At 42.1% G+C, this 20,028-nt stretch overlaps 1 protein-coding gene across 6 annotated transcripts in view; it reads right to left on the bottom strand.

The window, feature by feature from the left end:
- The window catches only part of tp53bp2a (tumor protein p53 binding protein, 2a), a 48,796-nt gene extending 28,988 nt beyond the window's left edge, over positions 1–19,808 (bottom strand). For 5 of the 6 annotated variants that reach the window (XM_020481766.2, XM_020481769.2, XM_020481767.2 and 2 more), the window contains exons 1-2: positions 19,255–19,785; positions 1,467–1,614 (exon numbers count right to left, since the gene is read on the bottom strand). In XM_020481766.2, the coding sequence (XP_020337355.1) occupies positions 1,467–1,614; positions 19,255–19,281 (175 nt within the window). In that variant the 5' untranslated portion in view covers positions 19,282–19,785. Of the gene's footprint in view, positions 1–1,466; positions 1,615–19,254 lie in introns of all 6 variants that reach the window. The other variant, XM_031823556.1, reaches the window with a different exon arrangement.
- Positions 19,809–20,028: the final 220 nt, after the last annotated feature.

Genomic DNA, 20,028 nt, shown 5'->3' with positions numbered 1-20,028 from the left:
TGGGGTTATATCCTGCCTGTTAGGCCCTGTCCGGGGGGGGGGTTATCATCGGATGGGGCCACAGTGTCTCCTGACCCCTCCTGTCTCAGCCTCCAGTATGTATGCTGCAGTAGTTTATGTGTCGGGGGTCTAGGGTCAGTCTGTTATATCTGGAGTATTTCTTCTGTCTTATCCGGTGTCCTGTGTGAATTGAAATATGCTCTCTCTAATTCTCTCTTTCTCTCTTTCTTTCGCTCTCTCAGAGGACTTGAGCCCTAGGACCATGCCTCAGGACTACCTGGCATGATGACTCCGTGATGTCCCCAGTCCACCTGGCCGTGCTGCTGCTCCAGTTTCAACTGTTCTGCCTGCGGCTATGGAACCCTGACCTGTTCACCGGACGTGCTACCTGTCCCAGACCTGCCGTTTTCAACACTATAGAAACAGCAGGAGCGGTAGAGATACTCTCAATGATCGGCTATGAAAAGCGCCAACTGACATTTACTCCTGAGGTGCTGACTTGTTGCACCCTCAACAACTACTGTGATTATTATTATTTGACCACGCTGGTCATTTATGAACACCTTGGCCATGTTCTGTTATAATCTCCACCCGGCACAGCCAGAAGGGGACTGGCCACCCCTCATAGCCTGGTTCCTCTCTAGGTTTCTTCCTAGGTTTTTGGCCTTTCTAGGGAGTTTTTCCTAGCCACCGTGATTGTACACCTGCATTGCTTGCTGTTTGGGGTTTTAGATTGTTTGGTGTTTCTGTACAGCACTTTGAGATATCAGCTGATGTAAGAAGGGCTATATAAATACATTTGATTTGATTCTCTTATAACAACACAGTTTGTGAAATAATCAGGACAGTATTAACGCACTGCCTGTTTTTTCTTGTTGGAATTATCTAAACCTAAAGAATAAAACAGCTTTGTAAAAAGAGGTGCAAAATTAATCTGATTTCACTTGAGCACTTATAAAATCTTTCCCTCAAGGACACAGAGGTACTCCAGCCTGAACACAGGCACCCAGTCTCGTCTCTCATGGCAACCACACACAACCATGGAAACGGTCCACTTCTAACCACAGGTACTTGAGTTCTAAGAATTCTTGGAGAGCAGCTGCAGGGATTGTGCAAGGCTGAAGTCGTATTTCTCCACTTGAGAGAGACTTGTGAGAGATGTGTTATCTGTGTGGTGGGCTACAAAGATAATACACCCAGCTTGTCAGCGTCAGAGACAACACAGACAAAGATCTGGCCAGTTGGCACACAGCCAGCCTTTATTCTGTGTCCCTTCCAAAATAGTATGTTCTCTCAAAACTCTCCCTATGTTCTATATAATCTTGGGGTTTGTTTAGAAGACAAGATGTGTTTTCCCCAAGTAACCAGTAGATCATAGACATTGGTACTAGTCCAGGTGCCTAAATAACAGGCATAGGGGTGGTAATTGTCAGGCATATACACGCGTGAAGGGGGAGAAGGCTCACCAGATCCACGCCACATCTCAGCCAGGTGGCATTCAGTCTCTCCGGGCTCCTTACATAGCTCCACCACGTCCCGGCACAGCGTCTCTGGGGTAATGGGCACCTCTGTAAAATGCTGGTCATTGTTACTGAGGTACACTGTCAGGAACATCTGAGGGACAGAGAAGAGAGAAACCATGGGATATTAGAATGAGGACATCCTTCAACATTTGAAAATCGCACCCTATTGTAATGTCTACTGTTCACATAAACAACTTCACAAATGTTATGATCAGAGTTGATGAAGGCTAGAGATGCCCACTGAGGCATAAGACAAAATAGTAATCCAAAAACACAAACAATATTGTAAGACAGTGACAACTTCAAGGCTATCAAACCTGCATATGCAACTCTCAGTGATGGTTATCTAAAAGCCCCGCACCTGCCTGCACGACACTGATAGCAACATGCTGCGGAGAACACGGACGGAATCACGGAATCCATACATTAACACGGAATTCAATTAGGTTTAATTAGGAAATTAACTAAATGTATTGAACTTAGGAGGAAATGAACTAAATATATTGATCTTAAGTAGGAAATGAACTAAATGTATTGATCTTAAGTAGGAAATTAACTAAATATATTGATCTTAAGTAGGAAATTAACTAAATGTATTGATCTTAAGTAGGAAATGAACTAAATGTATTGATCTTAAGTAGGAAATGAACTAAATATATTGATCTTAAGTAGGAAATTAACTAAATGTATTGATCTTAAGTAGGAAATGAACTAAATGTATTGATCTTAAGTAGGAAATGAACTAAATGTATTGATCTTAAGTAGGAAATGAACTAAATGTATTGATCTTAAGTAGGAAATTAACTAAATGTATTGATCTTAAGTAGGAAATTAACTAAATATATTGATCTTAAGTAGGAAATTAACTCAAATGTTTTGATATTATTAGAAAATGCTTTCATTTGTCCAAGATGATCATATGACATGAATAAACTGCATCAATGATTTGCATTTCCCTTCACTTTCTGGAGGCATCAGCACAAGCCTGCATGTCTGTGTGTCCGTTTTTGTCTACCACTTTGGGTAGTCGTCAGCGATGCTAATGTAATGATAACCATCTTCTGGTAGATGGAAAGGCTTTGCCAAAAACCTTCTCAATTAAATGTTAACTACAAGGTAGCCTGTGCCGACCTGGCAGAATTGTATCGTAATTATTTGCATTAATCCAGTAGCCATTTGGTTTGCAAACTCTGCAATCACATGAGCGCTACAGAAATGTAGCTAACCAAATAATGGTCTCTGGCTGGAGCACAGTTTAATTAAAGAGCAACTACACCCAAGACTCTACATTTCTTAGATTTTTCACAAACCTCAAAAGTGGTCTCGTGATGTGGTTTAAGCATCAGGAACATCCATTTTTGTTGTTTTTCTATAAATAATACATTGTGATTTTGAGATTGAAAACTTGAAACTAGAAAAAACAGAAACCTGGAAAAACAAAACTGGAAAAAAAGGCATTTGGGAAAAGACAAAATGGAATCAGACAAAAAATAAAACAGATATTGTCTGTGCCCTCGTTCCTCTGTATCCACATTGAAACCGGAGTAGAGTATCTAGCATTTTACCCTGCTGATGGCCTGCTTATGTTAACCAAGGCTGTCGGCACGATGACAGCCCTACTGCTAACAAGCAGAGCACTTTGAAGGGTAGAAATACTGTAGCTCTGGCTGAAGGGCTGTCTCTTCAGCCAAAATCATTTATCTGCCAAATTTCACTGAATTTGAAAATTTGAAGTTGTTGCCGAGGCTGCCCCTGCATTGGCCTCAAGACGGTGAGATCTAACACTGAGAATGACTGCGAGATGGGACTCAAGTCTTTGATAGTTTACTAGAAAGCATGCCACTAAAAACCCATTGGATTAATCTAAAAACACACGCCACTGAATGAATAGAACCCAGCCTCAATCCCATTGTAATGTTTCAGTGAACTTGGTTCAATAAGCCCTTTGCAGATGCTGACCCTCCACGCTGAAAACCCCGTTGTCATAAACAGATGCGCGTTTCAGAAGCTTTGGGCCACTCGTGGAATATGCGCTCTGCAGTAATCTGCACAGATATTGGCGTGACAGATTGAAATGAAACTGTTATAAAATAAACAACACATTCCGAGGTCTCCTGTGGATAAACCTATGGTACAAGGTGAACTAAATACACTCAGTGTGTGTGTACGTCATCCCTCGTTGACCCAACCCAGCCCAAGGAACATAATTCTATCATTCCCGTCGACTTTAGTACTGTTATGTCAGCTAACTTAAATAGAATAACGTCCTTTATAGATCCAGTTTGTTCTCCAGCTCATGCCCCTTGGTTAGACTATAAGAGTGATGGAGAAGCAGTATACTATTCACTTTACCACAGTAAAGAATACGCAGCCCAGCCATGCCTAGGAGGGCTACATTAGGGACATTGGGTCATTCAGGTCACCCAGGCACAAAGGCTGAGGGCAGTGCAGCTAAAGTCCTCTCAGTGAAAACAGAGACAGGCTATAGTATAGGTTCAGCACAGTGGGCTCCACATCACTGCATCTCAATGGTCTAAAGTGGATTCCCCTCCTTGTCGCTTGGATGTGAGAGCACCAGAAAGGTTAGAGCGGATTCCAAAATGGCATCAAACTACACTGCATTGCATTCACTTAACCTGTATTTTCAGAACACTGACATTGTCCTAACTAGGTAGCCAGTAGGGTCTGGATGATACCCGTATTGTTAAATAAAGGTTCAATCAAGTTATACTTGTTAGTTTTGTGACAAGGAAACAAAACACAAAGCTGATTTAACTTCTTCAGTTAAACAGCCCTAATGTCGGGAACCAAATTATGTTGCCATCCAGAGTCACATGTATTTATTTTCCAAGCTATACTATACAATATTTTACATACAGCAGGTTTTTAAAGGACAATTTTTTGCCATGGGAAAAAATAATTGTCACAGCCCTAGTAGCCATCCTTCTAAGAGTCCGTTCTAACCATAAAACTGTTCTCTTCTGGCCTTTTTTTAAATGCTCAGGTCAAAGAAATCAAAAGCGATCTCACAATACACACAGTTAATATCACCGCCAATAATGCAATCTAGGTGGTCCAGTTTGGTTAAATACGGACGCAAATGGCCACTTTATTGAATGATTAAATAATTAGCCATAGATCATGCTTGGTAAGTAAGCCAAGCATGATTCACCCTGTGATTTGATTTATTTAACCTTTAACTAGGCAAGACAGTTAAGAACAAATTATTATTTTACAATGAAGGCCTACCACGGCCAAACCCTCCCCTAACCCGGACGACGCTGGGCCAAATTGTGCACCACCCTCTGGGACTCCCAATCACGGCTGGTTGTGATACAGCCCGGGATCGAACCATGGTTGTAGTGACGCCTCTAGCACTGAGATGCAGTGCCTTAGACCGCTGCGCCACTCGGGAGTCCTATGATGATGGGGGGTTGTATGTGAAAGGGTCACAGTGGTTCACGCCACACCCTCTAAAAGGACCACCCCAGATGAATGGAAAGGGTTTTAAGAACGACAGATCCATCATTCACAAACTTCCACCTCAGAAAGGGACATCCCACCTAATGAAGTTCCTAAATACAGAATTGTTATGGGTTCAAACAGAAAATCTGGGTGAAATTCATATTTGTTGCCGTTATTATTCCAGTTCTCCGCAGATTTGGTTTTAAAAAATGGCAAATTCCTGTGAGATGTTAAGACCCAGGAGGGTGCAACTTGACGTAATGGTAAAAGCCCATGGGCCACATCCTCTCATTAAATGCCATGTCAATTGGGCACATTGTGGCGCTATAACAAACAATTGAAAACAAGCAATTGAAAATGCAAACTTTGAAAGGTCACACCCCTCACCCCTTTTGACCTAGTCAAGAAATTTGGTACATACAGTGGGGAGAACAAGTATTTGATAACCTGCAAAATCGGCAGTATTTCTTACTTACAAAGCATGTAGAGGTCTGTAATTTTTATCATAGGTACACTTCAACTGTGAGAGACGGAATCTAAAACAAAAATCCAGAAAATCACATTGTATGATTTTTAAGTGTGTACTGAAGGACTTTGTTGCTGTATCTGACAAAACTGAAATGCTGAATTTTTTTCAATTAGCAGTTTGTATCATCTGGTAGGCTGTTTGATTCAGTGTCCTCAGTCTCTATACAACCTTGTGTGGATTAACCAGCGAGAGCTGGTCAAACATTTAGCTTTTTGCCATTCTCAGTGCAGGAGGTACATAAAGCCCTGAAATCCTTAGATCAGAGAAAGCCTGCAGGTCCTGATCTTCTTGATCCCTGCTTTTTAAATCTGGCAGCTGATTTCATAGCAGAACCCCTCTGTTCCATCTAACCCTGGAATGTAATGAAATTCCAAAGATCTGGAAATCAGCATTTGTCCTACCACTTTTAAAAGGGGGAGATCCAACTCTTTCAAATAATTATAGGCCGATCTCAAAGCTGTCACCCCTGGTGAAAATACTCAAAACCCTTGTGAGTGAACAGCTAAAATAGTATATAAAAACAAACTCTATTTTATCAATGTACCAATCGGGCTTCAGGAAGAAGCATAGCGCAATTACAGCAGCCATGAAGGTTTTAAATGATATCACTGAGCCTTTGACAAAACAGCACTGTGTCTCACTTTTTACAGATCTCTCTAATGTGTTTCATACAGTTGATCATGCTACACTGAGGCAGAGATTGTCAAGTGGAGGTCTTTTGGAGCATGTAGTTGCATGGTTTGCTAACTATCTGTCTGATAGAACTCAGTGCACTCAATTTGATGGGCTCATGTCTGTTAAAATTATCTGTCTGTAATGGTGTGCCCCAGGGCTCTGTACTTGTCCCCTCTTATTCACTATTTATATAAATAATTTAGACAAAAATGTCCAAAATGCACAACTTCACTTTTATGCAGATGATACTGTTTATTGTTGTGCCTTGTCTCTTACAAAAGCTTACCATAACTTGCAAACTGCTTTTTATACTGTTCAACACACCTTGTGTCAATTGAAGCGTATCCTCAATACTGACAAAACTAAACTAATGGTGTTTCTAAAGCAAGAAATAGACCTCTGAACTTTTCACCTATTACTACCTGTCAGGGCAATGAGATTGACTGTAACCTCATATAAATATCTTGGCATTTTAGTTAATGACGACCTCTTTTAAATTGCATATTCAACAACTTACAAAAAATTGAAGCTGAAGTTGGGATTTTATTTTAGGAATAAGGCCAGTTCTTCTTTTGAAGCCAGGAGTCGGCTAGTATCAGCTACATTTATGCCTTTACTAGACAGTGTTTGAGATCAATTGATCCCCTTTACCATGGCGCAGTGAGATTTATTTTAAACTGCAAAACCCTTACGCACCACTGCACTTTGTAAACCAAGGTTGGCTGGCCTTTTCTAGTCACTCGCAGGCTCAGTCACTAGTATACTTTTACTTACAAAGTCATTTTGGGTTTACTTCCATTTTATCAGGACATATGTATTGTTCAGAAATGTGGTGGGTACTCTCTTCGTTCGCAGGACTTTATCCTGCTAACTGTTCCAAATGTCCTAACTGAATTTGGTAAAAGGGCTTTTATGTACTCTGCCCCATTGTCTTGGAACACCTTACAAAATACTTTAAAACTGGAAGAACTTTTAAATCACTGATGAAGGATTTTGAGACTGATTCCCTGACCTGTCAATGTTTTTAATTTATGATTTTGTCATACTCTTTTGAATTCTATGGTTTTTACTAGATTACTTATCCAAAAATGATGCAGAAAAATTAATCCATGCTTTTGTCACTTCTAGGTTAGACTACTGCAATGCTCTATTTTCCGGCTACCCGGATAAAGCACTAAATAAACTTCAGTTTAGTGCTAAATACGGCTGCTAGAATCCTGACTAGAACCAAAAAATGTGATCATATTACTCCAGTGCTAGCCTCTCTACACTGGCTTCCTGTCAAAGCAAGGGCTGATTTCAAGGTTTTACTGCTAACCTACAAAGCATTACATGGGCTTGCTCCTACCTATCTCTCTGATTTGGTCCTGCCGTACATACCTACACGTACGCTACGGTCACAAGACGCAGGCCTCCTAATTGTCCCTAGAATTTCTAAGCAAACAGCTGGAGGCAGGGCTTTCTCCTATAGAGCTCCATTTTTATGGAACGGTCTGCCTACCCATGTCAGAGACGCAAACTCGGTCTCAACTTACAACATGCCAAATTTGGTGCTGATTGGTCGAGCGGTTCTGGAGAAGATGTTTATTGGGGCCAAAGCTTGAAACCTGCCATGGCTGCTGGCAGCGATATTTCTTTAGTTGTTTTTATTTGTCCTTTATTTGTCCTTTGTCCTCCACCCTTTGCTTTGATCTGTGCCTAAAGCTGAACCCAGAACTGTGCCTAATAGAGAAACTTCAACCCCCGAGCCAGAACTCCACTCCTTTATATACCACTGGACTACAGTGTGTGTGGCTCATTCAACTGATCTAGCAGAGTATAAGCTTTATCTTTGCAGGAGAGGTTGGTCAGATCTGGTCAGCAAGGTTTCAAATAACAGTGACCCAGATACTTAAGCTTTTTATGGACGGCGGCTGCTTGGTTGTAGTGGGGCAACAAATCATGTAAGACAAGCATATAGTTCTCAGACGCTTCAATATGGAGCTTTAATGCATTAGATTAGCCTCTTTTTTCCAGGAGGGCAAATATGCTTTAAATCCCAGCAGGACAAGAAAAGTCACTCAGAAATAGGCGCAGCAGCTGACATCACGCTCTTCAAAAGAAAGTAGGACATCCAGGGGACCCTGTTAATGTTAGTAGAGAGAGAAAGGAGACAATAGAGAAATAACGAGAGGAGATGAGAGAATGAGAAAGAGAGCGAGAGAGATGATCAAGATAGAGGTTGTGACATATGGTAAAACCCTCTGGGGCTCAGCATTGAAGTCGACCATCAGGTCCTAAATGGGGCTCTGTTGTCCCTCTAACCCCTCTGACATCAATGCAAATGAAAATCATATCAAACACTTATCACCAAAACAGTATGATGCTTTTAACTCACCTCATTGTGATGATCAATTTTAAAACAATAAGTTCAACAGCAGGTTGAAACAGAGTAAAACATGGTAGTTGTGGATGTTGTTTCAAAGCCTAATGTGACAAAATGAACAGTGCTTTCTAAGGTGATGATTCATTCAATGCAATGCACTTTGTAGATCCATCTGTAGCTTGCTTTTTGACTGCATATAGATTTGTGAACACAAAGCTTTGCTTTTCATACCTGGACACGGCCCTCTTGATTCCTTCAACCTTGTCCGCCTCATCCTTTAACTTTTCCCTCATGTCTCGTTTCAAAATAATGCCGTACACTTCATATCCAACAAATCAACAGTTTTATAACAGAGAGGGCAAACAGACCGGTCCTTCAGTAAAACTAATCCATAGTCCTTTGTCTAAGTGGCAATAAATGAGTGTCTTACCTTATTTCCTTGCTGATGACATTTTGCACCCTGAACTTTTTTAATTAACAAAAAAAGGCTTGCTAGCTACCTGAAAACAAATCTCTCATCTTCGGTGCTGCCTTGGTTTTGAATTAATAATATGAAACTCCTGCAAAATCATGAAAGCCTATTGGCTAATCAGGGTTGACATACGTTGGGAACTACAACATTACAGTGAATACCAATGCAATTTCGAAACTAATGCATGCAATTTCAATTATTTTATCCAGTTTATAAAATCAAACTGTAGAATAATAGTAAAGACATCAAAACTATGAAATAACACATATGGAATCAGGTAGTAAAACAAGTGTTTAAACAATTATTTATATTTAAGATTCTTCAAAGTAGCCACCCTTTGCTTTGATGACAGCTTGGTGCACGCTTGGCATTCTCTCAACCAGCTTCACCTGGAATTTTTTTCCAACAGTCTCATGAGGCATTTATACGTTTATTTGAGCAATAAGGCCCGAAGGGGTGTGGTATATGGCCAACGCGGAGTGCCTGGATACAGCCCTTAACTGTAGTATATTGGCCATATACCACCCCCGAGGTGTCGTATTGCAAATATAAACTGGTTAGGAATATACAGTACCAGTCAAAAGTTTGGACAAGCATACTCATTCAAGGGTTTTCCTTTATTTGGACTATTTTCTACATTTTAGAATAATAGTGAAGACATCAAATCTATGAAATAACACATATGGAATCATGTAATAAGCAAAAAAGTATTAAACAAATCAAAATATATTTCATATTTTAGATTCTTCAAAGTAGCCACCCTTTGCCTTGACAGATTTGCAGACTCTTGGCATTCTCTCAACCAGCTTCATGAGTAATGTATTTCCATCAGTCTTGGAGTTCCCACATGTGCTGAGCACTTGTTGGCTAATTTTCCTTCACTCTGCAGTCCAACTCATCCCAAACCCTCTCATTTGGGTTGAGGTCGGGTGATTGTGGAGGCCAGGTCATCTGATGCAGCACTCCATTACTCTCCTTCTTGGTCAAATAACACTCACACAGCCTGGAGATGTGTTGGGACATTGTACTGTTGAAAAACAAATGATAGTGGGACTAAGCGCAAACCAGATGGGATGGCATATTGCTGCAGTATGCTGTGGAAGCCATGCTGGTTAAGTGTGCCTTGAATAAAATAAAAAAAGTTTTTTAAATCTCAGACATTGTCACCAGCAAAGCATCTCAACACCATCCCATCTCCTAATCCACGATTCATGGTGAGACCACGCGGAGATCATCCCTGTTTTACAGTCTCCTCTGAACAGTTGATATTGAAATGTGTGTTACTTGAACTCTGTGAAGCATTTATTTGGGCGGCAATTTGAGGCTAGTAACTCTAATGAACTTATCCTCTAAAGCAGAGGTAACTCTGGGTCTTCCTTTCCTATGGCGGTCCTCAAGGGAGCCAGTTTCATCATTGCGCTTGGTTTTTGCGACTGCACTTGAAGAAACGTTCATAGTTCTTGACCTTTTCCGTATTGACTGACCTTCATGTCTTAAAGTAATGATGGACCGTCGTTTCTTTTTGCTTTTTGAGCTGTTCTTGCTGTTTTGGTTACTACATGATTTCATGTGTTATTTCATAGTTTTGAAGTCTTCACTATTATTCTACAATGTAGAAAATAGTACAAATAAAGAAATACCCTGGAATGAGTCGGTGTCCAAACTTTTGACTGCTACTCTATAGATAGTTTTTTTGCGTTAGGTTGCCGACCCCTGCAGTAGGCCAACTCATACTCTGTTCTTTTGAAATGCATTTTCTTCCTATCATAATGTTTCTTTAGACCTGACTAAAATCAAAAACGGATTTATTGTGACGGTGTATATTAAATTATACCTTTTAAATGTAGAAGTTCCAAATGCGCGCATCAGAGGCTTGTATGCAGCTTTTGTGTGTGTAAGCCTGGAGATACTACCGTGAGACCAGCAGTTTTTGCCATGACAATAACCAGCTGAGAAAACGTCATGTCCGCCGCAGCCGTTAAGGAGAGGTGTGAGAGATTATAGAGAGGAGGGGTGGGTCGTAGAAATATACTGTACTGGCATAAAATGTCTAGTAAATTGCCCATTTGTTGTAATGGGAAAGCCGTTACCAACAGCTAGCACATATTCAATTTATGTACCTTAATATCATAAAAATATTTTCTATTATGTTCATTTCTCTTTTATACAACATTGCCTATAATAATGTTCAAGTTCATACAAACGCTAGAGGAGAATGTTAAACTAAAGTACGGAGAGTGGTGTTGAGACTACCCTAGAGTGTATTAAATATTCATTGTCCTGTGTAGCTCAGTTGGTAGAGCATGGCGGTTGTAACGCCAGGGTTGTGGGTTTGATTGCCATGGGGGACCAGTATGAAAATGTATGGACTCAAAATTGTAAGTCATAAACACCACAGCCAGAGAAACAAACACAGGTCAATAAAAACCTGATAAGACTATTAAGCAACAATAACTCCAGCTGTATAACAAAGCACGGGAAAAAGATCTAAGACAAGTCGGCCAAAGTCAACTGATATGCCTATTCAGTAAGAAAACAATTCACCCAAGCCATATAAAAGCACGCCACAAAATCCTTGCTATATACTCGTCTAAACCTTGACACCTTCACCCAAGATAGAGAGCGTAGCAGCGTCAGCATTACCCAGACCACATGCTGTGCTGCATTCCCCGCTTGAGGAAAAAGGGTCGTTTCTAAGAGTGCCAGCTGCCAGTCAAATAGATAGCAGGTGCACCCAACATCCTGTTGTGATTAGACAGGCATCGGTCTGCCTGATGAAAGCCAATGGTAGCAAAACAACATCAAACCCTGTCCGTCTGGGATTCATTCTATGAAAGCACTTCTGAGAGCAACCACAGCTGATAACACTAATGTAACCCTTCAAACATGACCCTGGGGTGTGTGTGTGTGTGTGTGTGTGTGTAAACTTTCAACTACATTGAGCTTGTCATGTTGCCTAGACCAAGGGGCTTGAGGTACGGAGTGCCTTGCTCTAACATCAGATTGACTCACCCCCAATCCTAACATTAACCATTAAGGGATGGGAAATGAGTTGACCCTGCACCAGTGGTTTTGGGCAGGTTCCTGGGTGGGAACGGGCTTATCTGGCCTCTCCAGTTGTTTAGGCATGCGGTTTAAACATAAACACAACATAGACAATTACAGGAAGTAGGAGGTTAGTGTGTGTGCATGCCACTCAAACAGAAAACGCACACGTGCTCTACTACATAGAAGCGCGGGAGACAGACAGACAGGGAGAGAGACACATAGAAACAAACTCAATTTGTAATCTACAACATGATTTGTAAAAAGGTGAGGGTAGCCTAACTGCATTCGCAAGAAAATTTGATATCATTAAAACAGTCCATTTTTAACCTTTCCTCACACACACTACCATCTACCTGTAGGGGCCAATACCAGTGCATGTCATTCTCCTCTAGTACAAAATTAAATGTCTCTTTTATTGAGTTAGCATGAGAGAGAGAGAGCGAGATGGGGGTATCAAAACTGTCCCCTTGGCAGTTTTCATTATAAGATCCTCAGGGCTAAACATGAGGCACAGTAATAGAGTTAGACTTCAATGTCAAAGTAACTAGCAAAATGAAAGGCTTGCATAAAGAGCAAACGTCAATACCACTGTGTGTGCATAAATACACTATACAGTGCATTCGGAAAGCATTCAAACCCCTTCCCCTATGCCACATTGTTACGTTACAGCCTTATTCTAAAATGGTTGAACAATTTTTGTTCCCTCAATCTACACACAACACCCCATGACAAAGCAAAAACAGGGTTTCAGAGATCTTTGCAAAAAAACGAACAAAAAAAGAAATATCTGATTTACATAAGTATTCAGACCCTTTGCAATGAAACTTGAAATTGATCTCAGGTGCATCCTGTTTCCATTGATCATCCTTGAGATGTTTCTACAACTTGATTGGAGTTCACTTGTGCTAAATTCATATGATTGGACATGATTTGGAAAGGCACACACCTGTCTATATGAGATCCCATAGTTGACAGTGCATGTCAGAGAAAAAAAAACGAAGCCATGAGTTCGAAAGAATTGTCCGTAGAGCTCCGAGACAGGATTCTGTTGAGGCACAGGTCTGGGGAAGGGTACCAAAACAATTGTACACGATTGAAGGCCCCCATGAAAACAGTGGCCTCCATCATTCTAAAATTTAAGAAGTTTGGAACAACAAAGACTCTTCCTAGAGCTGGCCACCCAGCCAAATGGGGGAGAAGGGCCTTGGTCAGGGAGGTGACCAACAACCCGATGATCACTCTGACAGAGCTCTAGAGTTCATCTGTGGAGATGTGAGAACCTTCCGGAAGGACAACCATCTCTGCAGCACTCCACCAAACAGGCCTTTGTGGTAGAGTGGCCAGACGGAAGCCACTCCTCAGGAAAAAAGCACATGACAGCCCACTTTGAGTTTGCCAAAAGGCACCAAAAGGTCTGATGAAACCAAGACTGAACTCTTTGGCCTGAATGCCAAGCATCACGTCTGGAGTAAGCCTGGCACCATCCCTACGGTGAAGCATAGTGGTGGCCGCATCATCATCATGATTTGGGGATGTTTTTCAGCAGCAGGGACTGGGAGACTAGTCAGGATCAAGGGAAAAAATGAACGGAGCTAAGTACAGAGAGGTCTATGATGAAAACCTGCTCCAGAGTGCTCGGGTCCTCAGACTGGGACGACAGTTCACCTTCCAACATGACAACTACCCTAAGCATTCAGCCAAGACAACACAGGAGGCTTTGGGACAAGGCAGAAACCGATCAAACATCTCTGGAGAGCCCTGAAAATAGCAGTGCAGCGACACTCCCCATCCAACCTGACAGAGCTTGAGAGGATCTGAAGAAAATAATGGAAGAAACCCCCCCAAATACAGGGGTACCAAGCTTGTGGCGTCATACCCCAAAATACTCGAGGCTGTAATCACTGCAAAAGTGCTTCAACAAAGTACTGAGTGAAGGGTCTGAATACTTATGTAAATGTGATATTTCAGATTATTTTTAATACATTTGCAAAAACATTTAAAAGTTAAACAGTTTTGTTTGTCAAATTTCTGCCCTGCTTGAGCTGCCTCGGTCAACTGTTAAGTGCTGTTATTGTGAAGTGGAAACATCTACGAGCAACAACGGCTCACCCGCCAAGGGGAAGGCCACACAAGCTCACAGAACGGGACCGCCGAGTGCCCTAGTGTTACAAATATCGCAAAACTCGGTTGCAAAACTCACTACCGAGTTCCAAACTGCCTCTGGAAGCAACGTCTGCACAAGAAATGTTCAATCAGGAGCTCCATGAAATGGATTTCCATGGCCGAGCAGCCGCACACAAGCCTAAGATCAAAATGCGCAATGCAAGCGCACCGCCACTGGACTCTGTAGCAGTGGAAATGAAGAGTGATGAATCACGCTTCACCATCTGGCAGTCCGGCGGACTAATCTGGGTTTGGCGGATGCCAGGAGAACACTACCTGCCCGAATGCAGAGTGACAAGTGTAAAGTTTGGTGGAGGAAGAAAAATGGTCTGGGGCAGTTTTTCATGGTTCAGGCTAGGCCCCTTAGTTTAAGTGAAGGGAAATCTTAAAGCTACAGCATACAATGACATTCTAGACAAATTATGTGCTTCCACCTTTGTGGCAACAGTTTGGGGAAGGCCCTTTCCTGTTCCAACATGACAATACCCCCATGTACAAAGTGAGGTCCATACAGAAAGTATTTGTCGAGACCGGTGTGGAAGAACTTGACTGGCCTGCACAGAGCCCTGACCTCAACTTCATCTTACACCTTTGGGATGAATTGAAACACCAACTGTGAGACAGGCCTAATCGCCCAACAACAGTGCTCAACCTCACTCATGGCTCATGGCTGAATGGAAACTAGTCCCCGCAGCAATGACATCTAGCGGAAAGCCTTCCCAGAAGAGTGGAGGCTCTTATAGCGGCAAAGGGAGGACAAACTCCATATTACTGCCTAAGATCTGGATTGAGATGTTCGACGAGCAGGCGTCCACATACTTTTGGTCATGTAGTGTAGTCTGAGATACCTACGGAATGCTGCCAGGCCTCACACACATGCAAGCGCACAGACACACACACCCTTCTCTGTCCATTACAGATATTGCTGGGGTAAGCAAGTGAGCCAACTAGGTCTTGTTGAGCGAGCCCCCTCTAAAGAATTCAAGAAACTGCATCAAGAATGCATCTCCGTGCCTTTGTCTGTCTGTCCGTCTTACCTTCCGTCCTCTCTGCAGAACTCTGGGCCTGAAGACTTGACTCCGCTCCAGCCGGGCAGTACTTCAAAAACACAAGGCAGAATCCTCTATACATTATTCCTTTTAATCTACCTCCACTACAGGGGAAGACAGAGGAGAACATGGAATTGGTGAGAGCGGTAGCCTGTGGTACACAACTCCGCTGCAACAGCTTGTGCTGTAGTTTGCAGTAGGCTACATCACTCCCTACTTAAATTCAGCATAACCTCCCATCCAGGTCTGCACTGCACCATGTTTCCCTCTAAACTCAACCTTTCCTGGTCTCTCCATCCTGCATATCGTATTGTGATGAGATCCAACTATGAGCTTCCTGTGAGAGATGAGAGAAATGGGGGCCACATTAAGCAGAATGAGCCAACTTCTATCCATAATCTTCCCTTTCCTATCCTTGACAAACTGGTATTAAGCTGAGCAACAAACACAATCCCATGTTTTAGAAGGGACACATTATAATATATTTATTAGGGCCAATTTGGAATGAGCAGGGGCAAGTTTAAAGAGATCACTGGCGCAGGTGAGTGAGCGAGGGACACAATGCGTTTCCCAGAAGCGTAGGCCTAGTTTCAGGTAAATCCTCCGACCACCCCTGGCTGCTACAGTGCTCTACTCTGACCTCTCTCCTCCCTATGGGTGGCCTAGGATTACTGCCCCTGACATTACACAATATCCTCACTGTCTCTCAATCGCTCTACAGTACAGCCACTCTAAACATCCTTACCCCTTTTCACCTGGATCCACCAAGGACGTCAAGTCAATCAACTCTGGATTCTAGCGCAGGTAAGAGGACGCCAGGTCAGGTGATTCTATGGTGCTTGTGCCTTCTCTCTTTCTCTGACGGGTCTGCTTCAGAAGTTACACCCATATCCACTCTCAATAAGCCACTACAAAGAGGACACCCGCTCAGAACATGTATCACTGACGCCATATCTCAGTGTGTCATGTACTGTACAGCTGGAGACTTTAGATTTGAATATCCGCATATAAGGCCTAATAAACTCATTCCTCTACAAACCACATCCATCCAGCACTAGCCCATTTAAATAAAAAAAAAAGGCATTTCTTACCACTAGCCTTAAGGAGTTGATTCGTTACGATCATTCCAAGCGAGGTCCTTGTGTACACATGGACATACTGCATGTCCTTGGATCTCCCTCATATAACTGAGCCAACCTCCACCTGACTGGTGTGAATGTCAGGTGTTGCGTAAGAAGGGGCCCTCCCAGAGAGTCAACACAAAGCCAGTCAGTGGTCACACAGAGAGAAAATCTCTTCAGGTCTCTGTTGACACACAGCAAAGTCAAGCAGGGCTGCCCACAACGTCACCCCATTAGTCTTGTGTGGTTGCTATTGATTAAGACAATATGTTTAGGTCAACATTGAACACATTACTGTTAAGGAACAAATGTGTATAGGTCTAAGAAGTCATTGTGACAAAATACCTGTCCCCCCTTTTTTTTTTTTTTTTAAGACATTTGGCCATTAAAGGATAGGCCTATAGCCTAACCAGAGTTTCACCTCAATGGCCTCCAAAACTGTCATAGGTTAGTTGTAATCCATTCACATCACACCAACCTCCCTAACAGAAACCCTACAACAACAACAAAAGCTTTGAACACAACACTTTGTAAACATCGGCTCAAGACCAAATGTGTAAATCACTGCTAGCTGTACACAGAGCTTGGCTGGACGGGAGATAAGGAAACATCATAGTAAAACCGTTGTCTACAACTAGCCTGCATCCACAATGGTACAAGAAAATAAGAAAAAAACGGAGAGCATCTCTTATCATAGAGAGACAGGACACAATGTCCTCTTCTACACCGTGTCATAAAGAGTCCCTGGGCCCATTGTCCTCCGAAAACAGGGAGCCTTTTTTTACCGCCCTCCCCCATCCCCAGCCACCCATGACGCTGCTACATTATATCTACAACAGAGCACTGAACAGTACATACAGGTCCAGGGGACATTCATTGTGCAAGCACAGACAATACTTCATGTTCCAATGTGGTTCTATTGTGATGGGGATTGTGCCGATTGTGCTAAACGTACTGATAAAATAGAAACATGATAATAACACGAGGAATAAACACACAATGAGTAACGATTACTTGGCTATATACAGTACCAGTCAAAAGTTTGGACACACCCACTCATTCCAGGGAATGCTAAGATTGACAGATTTGCACAAAGGCAAAGGGTGGCTACTTTCAAGAATCTAAAACACTTTTTGGTTAGTACATGATCCCATGTGTAATTTCATAGTTGTTACGTCTATGTTATTATTTACTATTATAGAAAATAGTAAAAAATAAAGAAAAACCCTTGAAAGAGTAGGTAGGTGTCCAAACTTTTGACTGTACACAGGGTACCGGTACCGAGTCGATGTGCAGGTGGAAGAGGTAATAGCACAGAGTAGACACGTTAAAGGACAAGATAACACACCACACACGCTTGCGCACACACAGCAACAGGGCAAAGGTCTCCGCCATGGAAGCATGGCATGGTAAGGATAAGGATTTATATTGATATCCATGTGAATGGAGGTTGGCGATAACAAATGGCTGGGTGTGAATAGTGGAGCTAGGTCATATCTTCGCAGACAGGAGTCATTCTGCGAGCACTCGGTCACTGCCGCCTGAGAACATGACTCATCCAGTCATCCAGATAAGTTACTGGAAAATGAGGGGGAGAGAAGCACACACTGTAGGCTACCAATATGTACAGTCATACTAAGATAAACACAGTAGTGTTTGTACGTGTGTTAGGTACACACAGATCCACACTCACATGATTACACACAAATTATGACAAAGTGATTCGGTGAAACATCTTCATCACAGTAACATTTTACTTCTTGCATTGACATCCACGTACGTATTTTTGCTGTGGATTTCAGGGAAAACCCATCAGAAAAGAAGCATTCCTAAGACTACAGGTCCTGACAACTCCTGGGGGACAATGAAGCACAACCTGAAGAACTTTCCTTTCATCCTGAATGTTTACCTGCTGGTGCCATCCAGAGTAGTGCACAGCACACTGACTGGTCACAGACACGCGTGGACTTGGCACCAGAACCTAGGTACCTATACAGTCAGTGTCAGTTCGGAACTTAGCCTGGCATTTAAATATACAACAGTCCCAGACATAATTTCAAGATGTTTTCTATACCGCCTCCTGCCCCTAGCTCTGCTCCTCTTTTTTTCTCTAGATTTAAAAGAAGTACTGAGAGATGGAGCTCAGCACTGCAGCAAAAGGACTAGACCTCTCATTATGTTGGCAGGGGTCCAGGTTCAAAGCTGCTGGGTGCCTTGTTTAAGGAAAAACAGTAACCACAATATTCAAATTCTGTGTCAAAACTATCTGATTTTAGGATATAATGATATTTTGAAAAAGATTTTGCACATGGACATATACATGTAGACACTGGGGTGATTGGGCATCAAATTAGACTACTATGCAAATCCTCAGAGCTGTGTAGGATGGGTTATTCAATGCGAACAACAACTACTACCTAGTGAATACAACATTTATAAAGGTTTCCTGCATAAAATATTTTAGCTTATAAGAGGCTATACAAAAAAACTCAGTTTCTTAAGAGATTAAACAATATTTGATCATCTGTTGAAATTCTATAGTTTCCTTCATGAGTCTTTGGTAGCCAAACCTTAGGTTGCGTCATCCCCAAGTGTAAATTGTAATGTGTAGTGTAACTTGAGTATTCCTTTATGGCTGAAAACACATTTATTGAAAATGGATATCGCAAAAAAGTAACCAGCAAGTACATCAATGTAATGCCTGCAACTGGAGTGCGCTACAATGTTGCGTAGTCTATCAACTAGCCTATGTTGCTGTAGAAACTCAACGTATGACAAGCAAATAGCCCTGTAATACAGTGTCACGACTTTTTTTTTCAAGCAATTAAAAGCAGAAACTCTCACCGGCATCATTTTAGCCTCGTACCGCATTTAACCAGATTTGGAATTCCTTGGCTCGTAGTTTCGAGGAAAACTGAAGGCGTTCGATTGCTTTTTAATCCTGATCCTGTCCGGTAGCTTGTCCGATAAACCAGTCGATGAGTCGTCTCTTCTTGTTATTGAAAGTAACTTAAGTAACTTTGGCTGTAAAATAAACCAAAGATAACTACATGTATTTCGTAGGCTGTATAGCCTAATCAGTCTCCTCTCCGCATATGCCGTGGACCTGTTGTAAAAAAAAAAATACAAGGCCTCTTTGAAATGAAAGTTTTCAGTGGCGATTGCATCGCTTGGAAGTTGGTAGTCGCATTCGGAAACGCGTTGCGTTCAAAACTCTATGAAATTATTGCCATTACCCAAACCGATCAAATAACACTATAATGTACGATGTATTTAATTTTTAATTTTTTTTGCGATAGTTTCCTGAAGCTGTAGGTGCCTATCAGCCCTGAAACACCACTAACAGCGTAGTTCGAATGAGTGATCGCAGTTTTCCCAGGAGTGACGTAGGGGGATGTAACTCATCCCATTGGAATGTAAGCTCCGCCTGGTTTCGGACTGTGAATCTATCCCCACCTACTGGGTTGAGAGTGTAATGAATCTCACCTTTCCATGGCCAGTCAACATGACATGACATCTTCTCAGCCCAGGAGTCAGCTGAGTTGGACCTCTATGGTTGGACCACCTTGACCTCCCCGCTTGATCATTCCTGCCAAACAGAACCTTCCTTTGTCCACC

Source organism: Oncorhynchus kisutch, linkage group LG4 (assembly GCF_002021735.2).
Source record: "Oncorhynchus kisutch isolate 150728-3 linkage group LG4, Okis_V2, whole genome shotgun sequence".
In the NCBI taxonomy this organism is placed as follows: domain Eukaryota; kingdom Metazoa; phylum Chordata; class Actinopteri; order Salmoniformes; family Salmonidae; genus Oncorhynchus; species Oncorhynchus kisutch.
The sequence above is the reverse complement of the archived record's forward strand: the minus strand, read 5'-3'. Positions and strand labels throughout refer to the sequence as shown.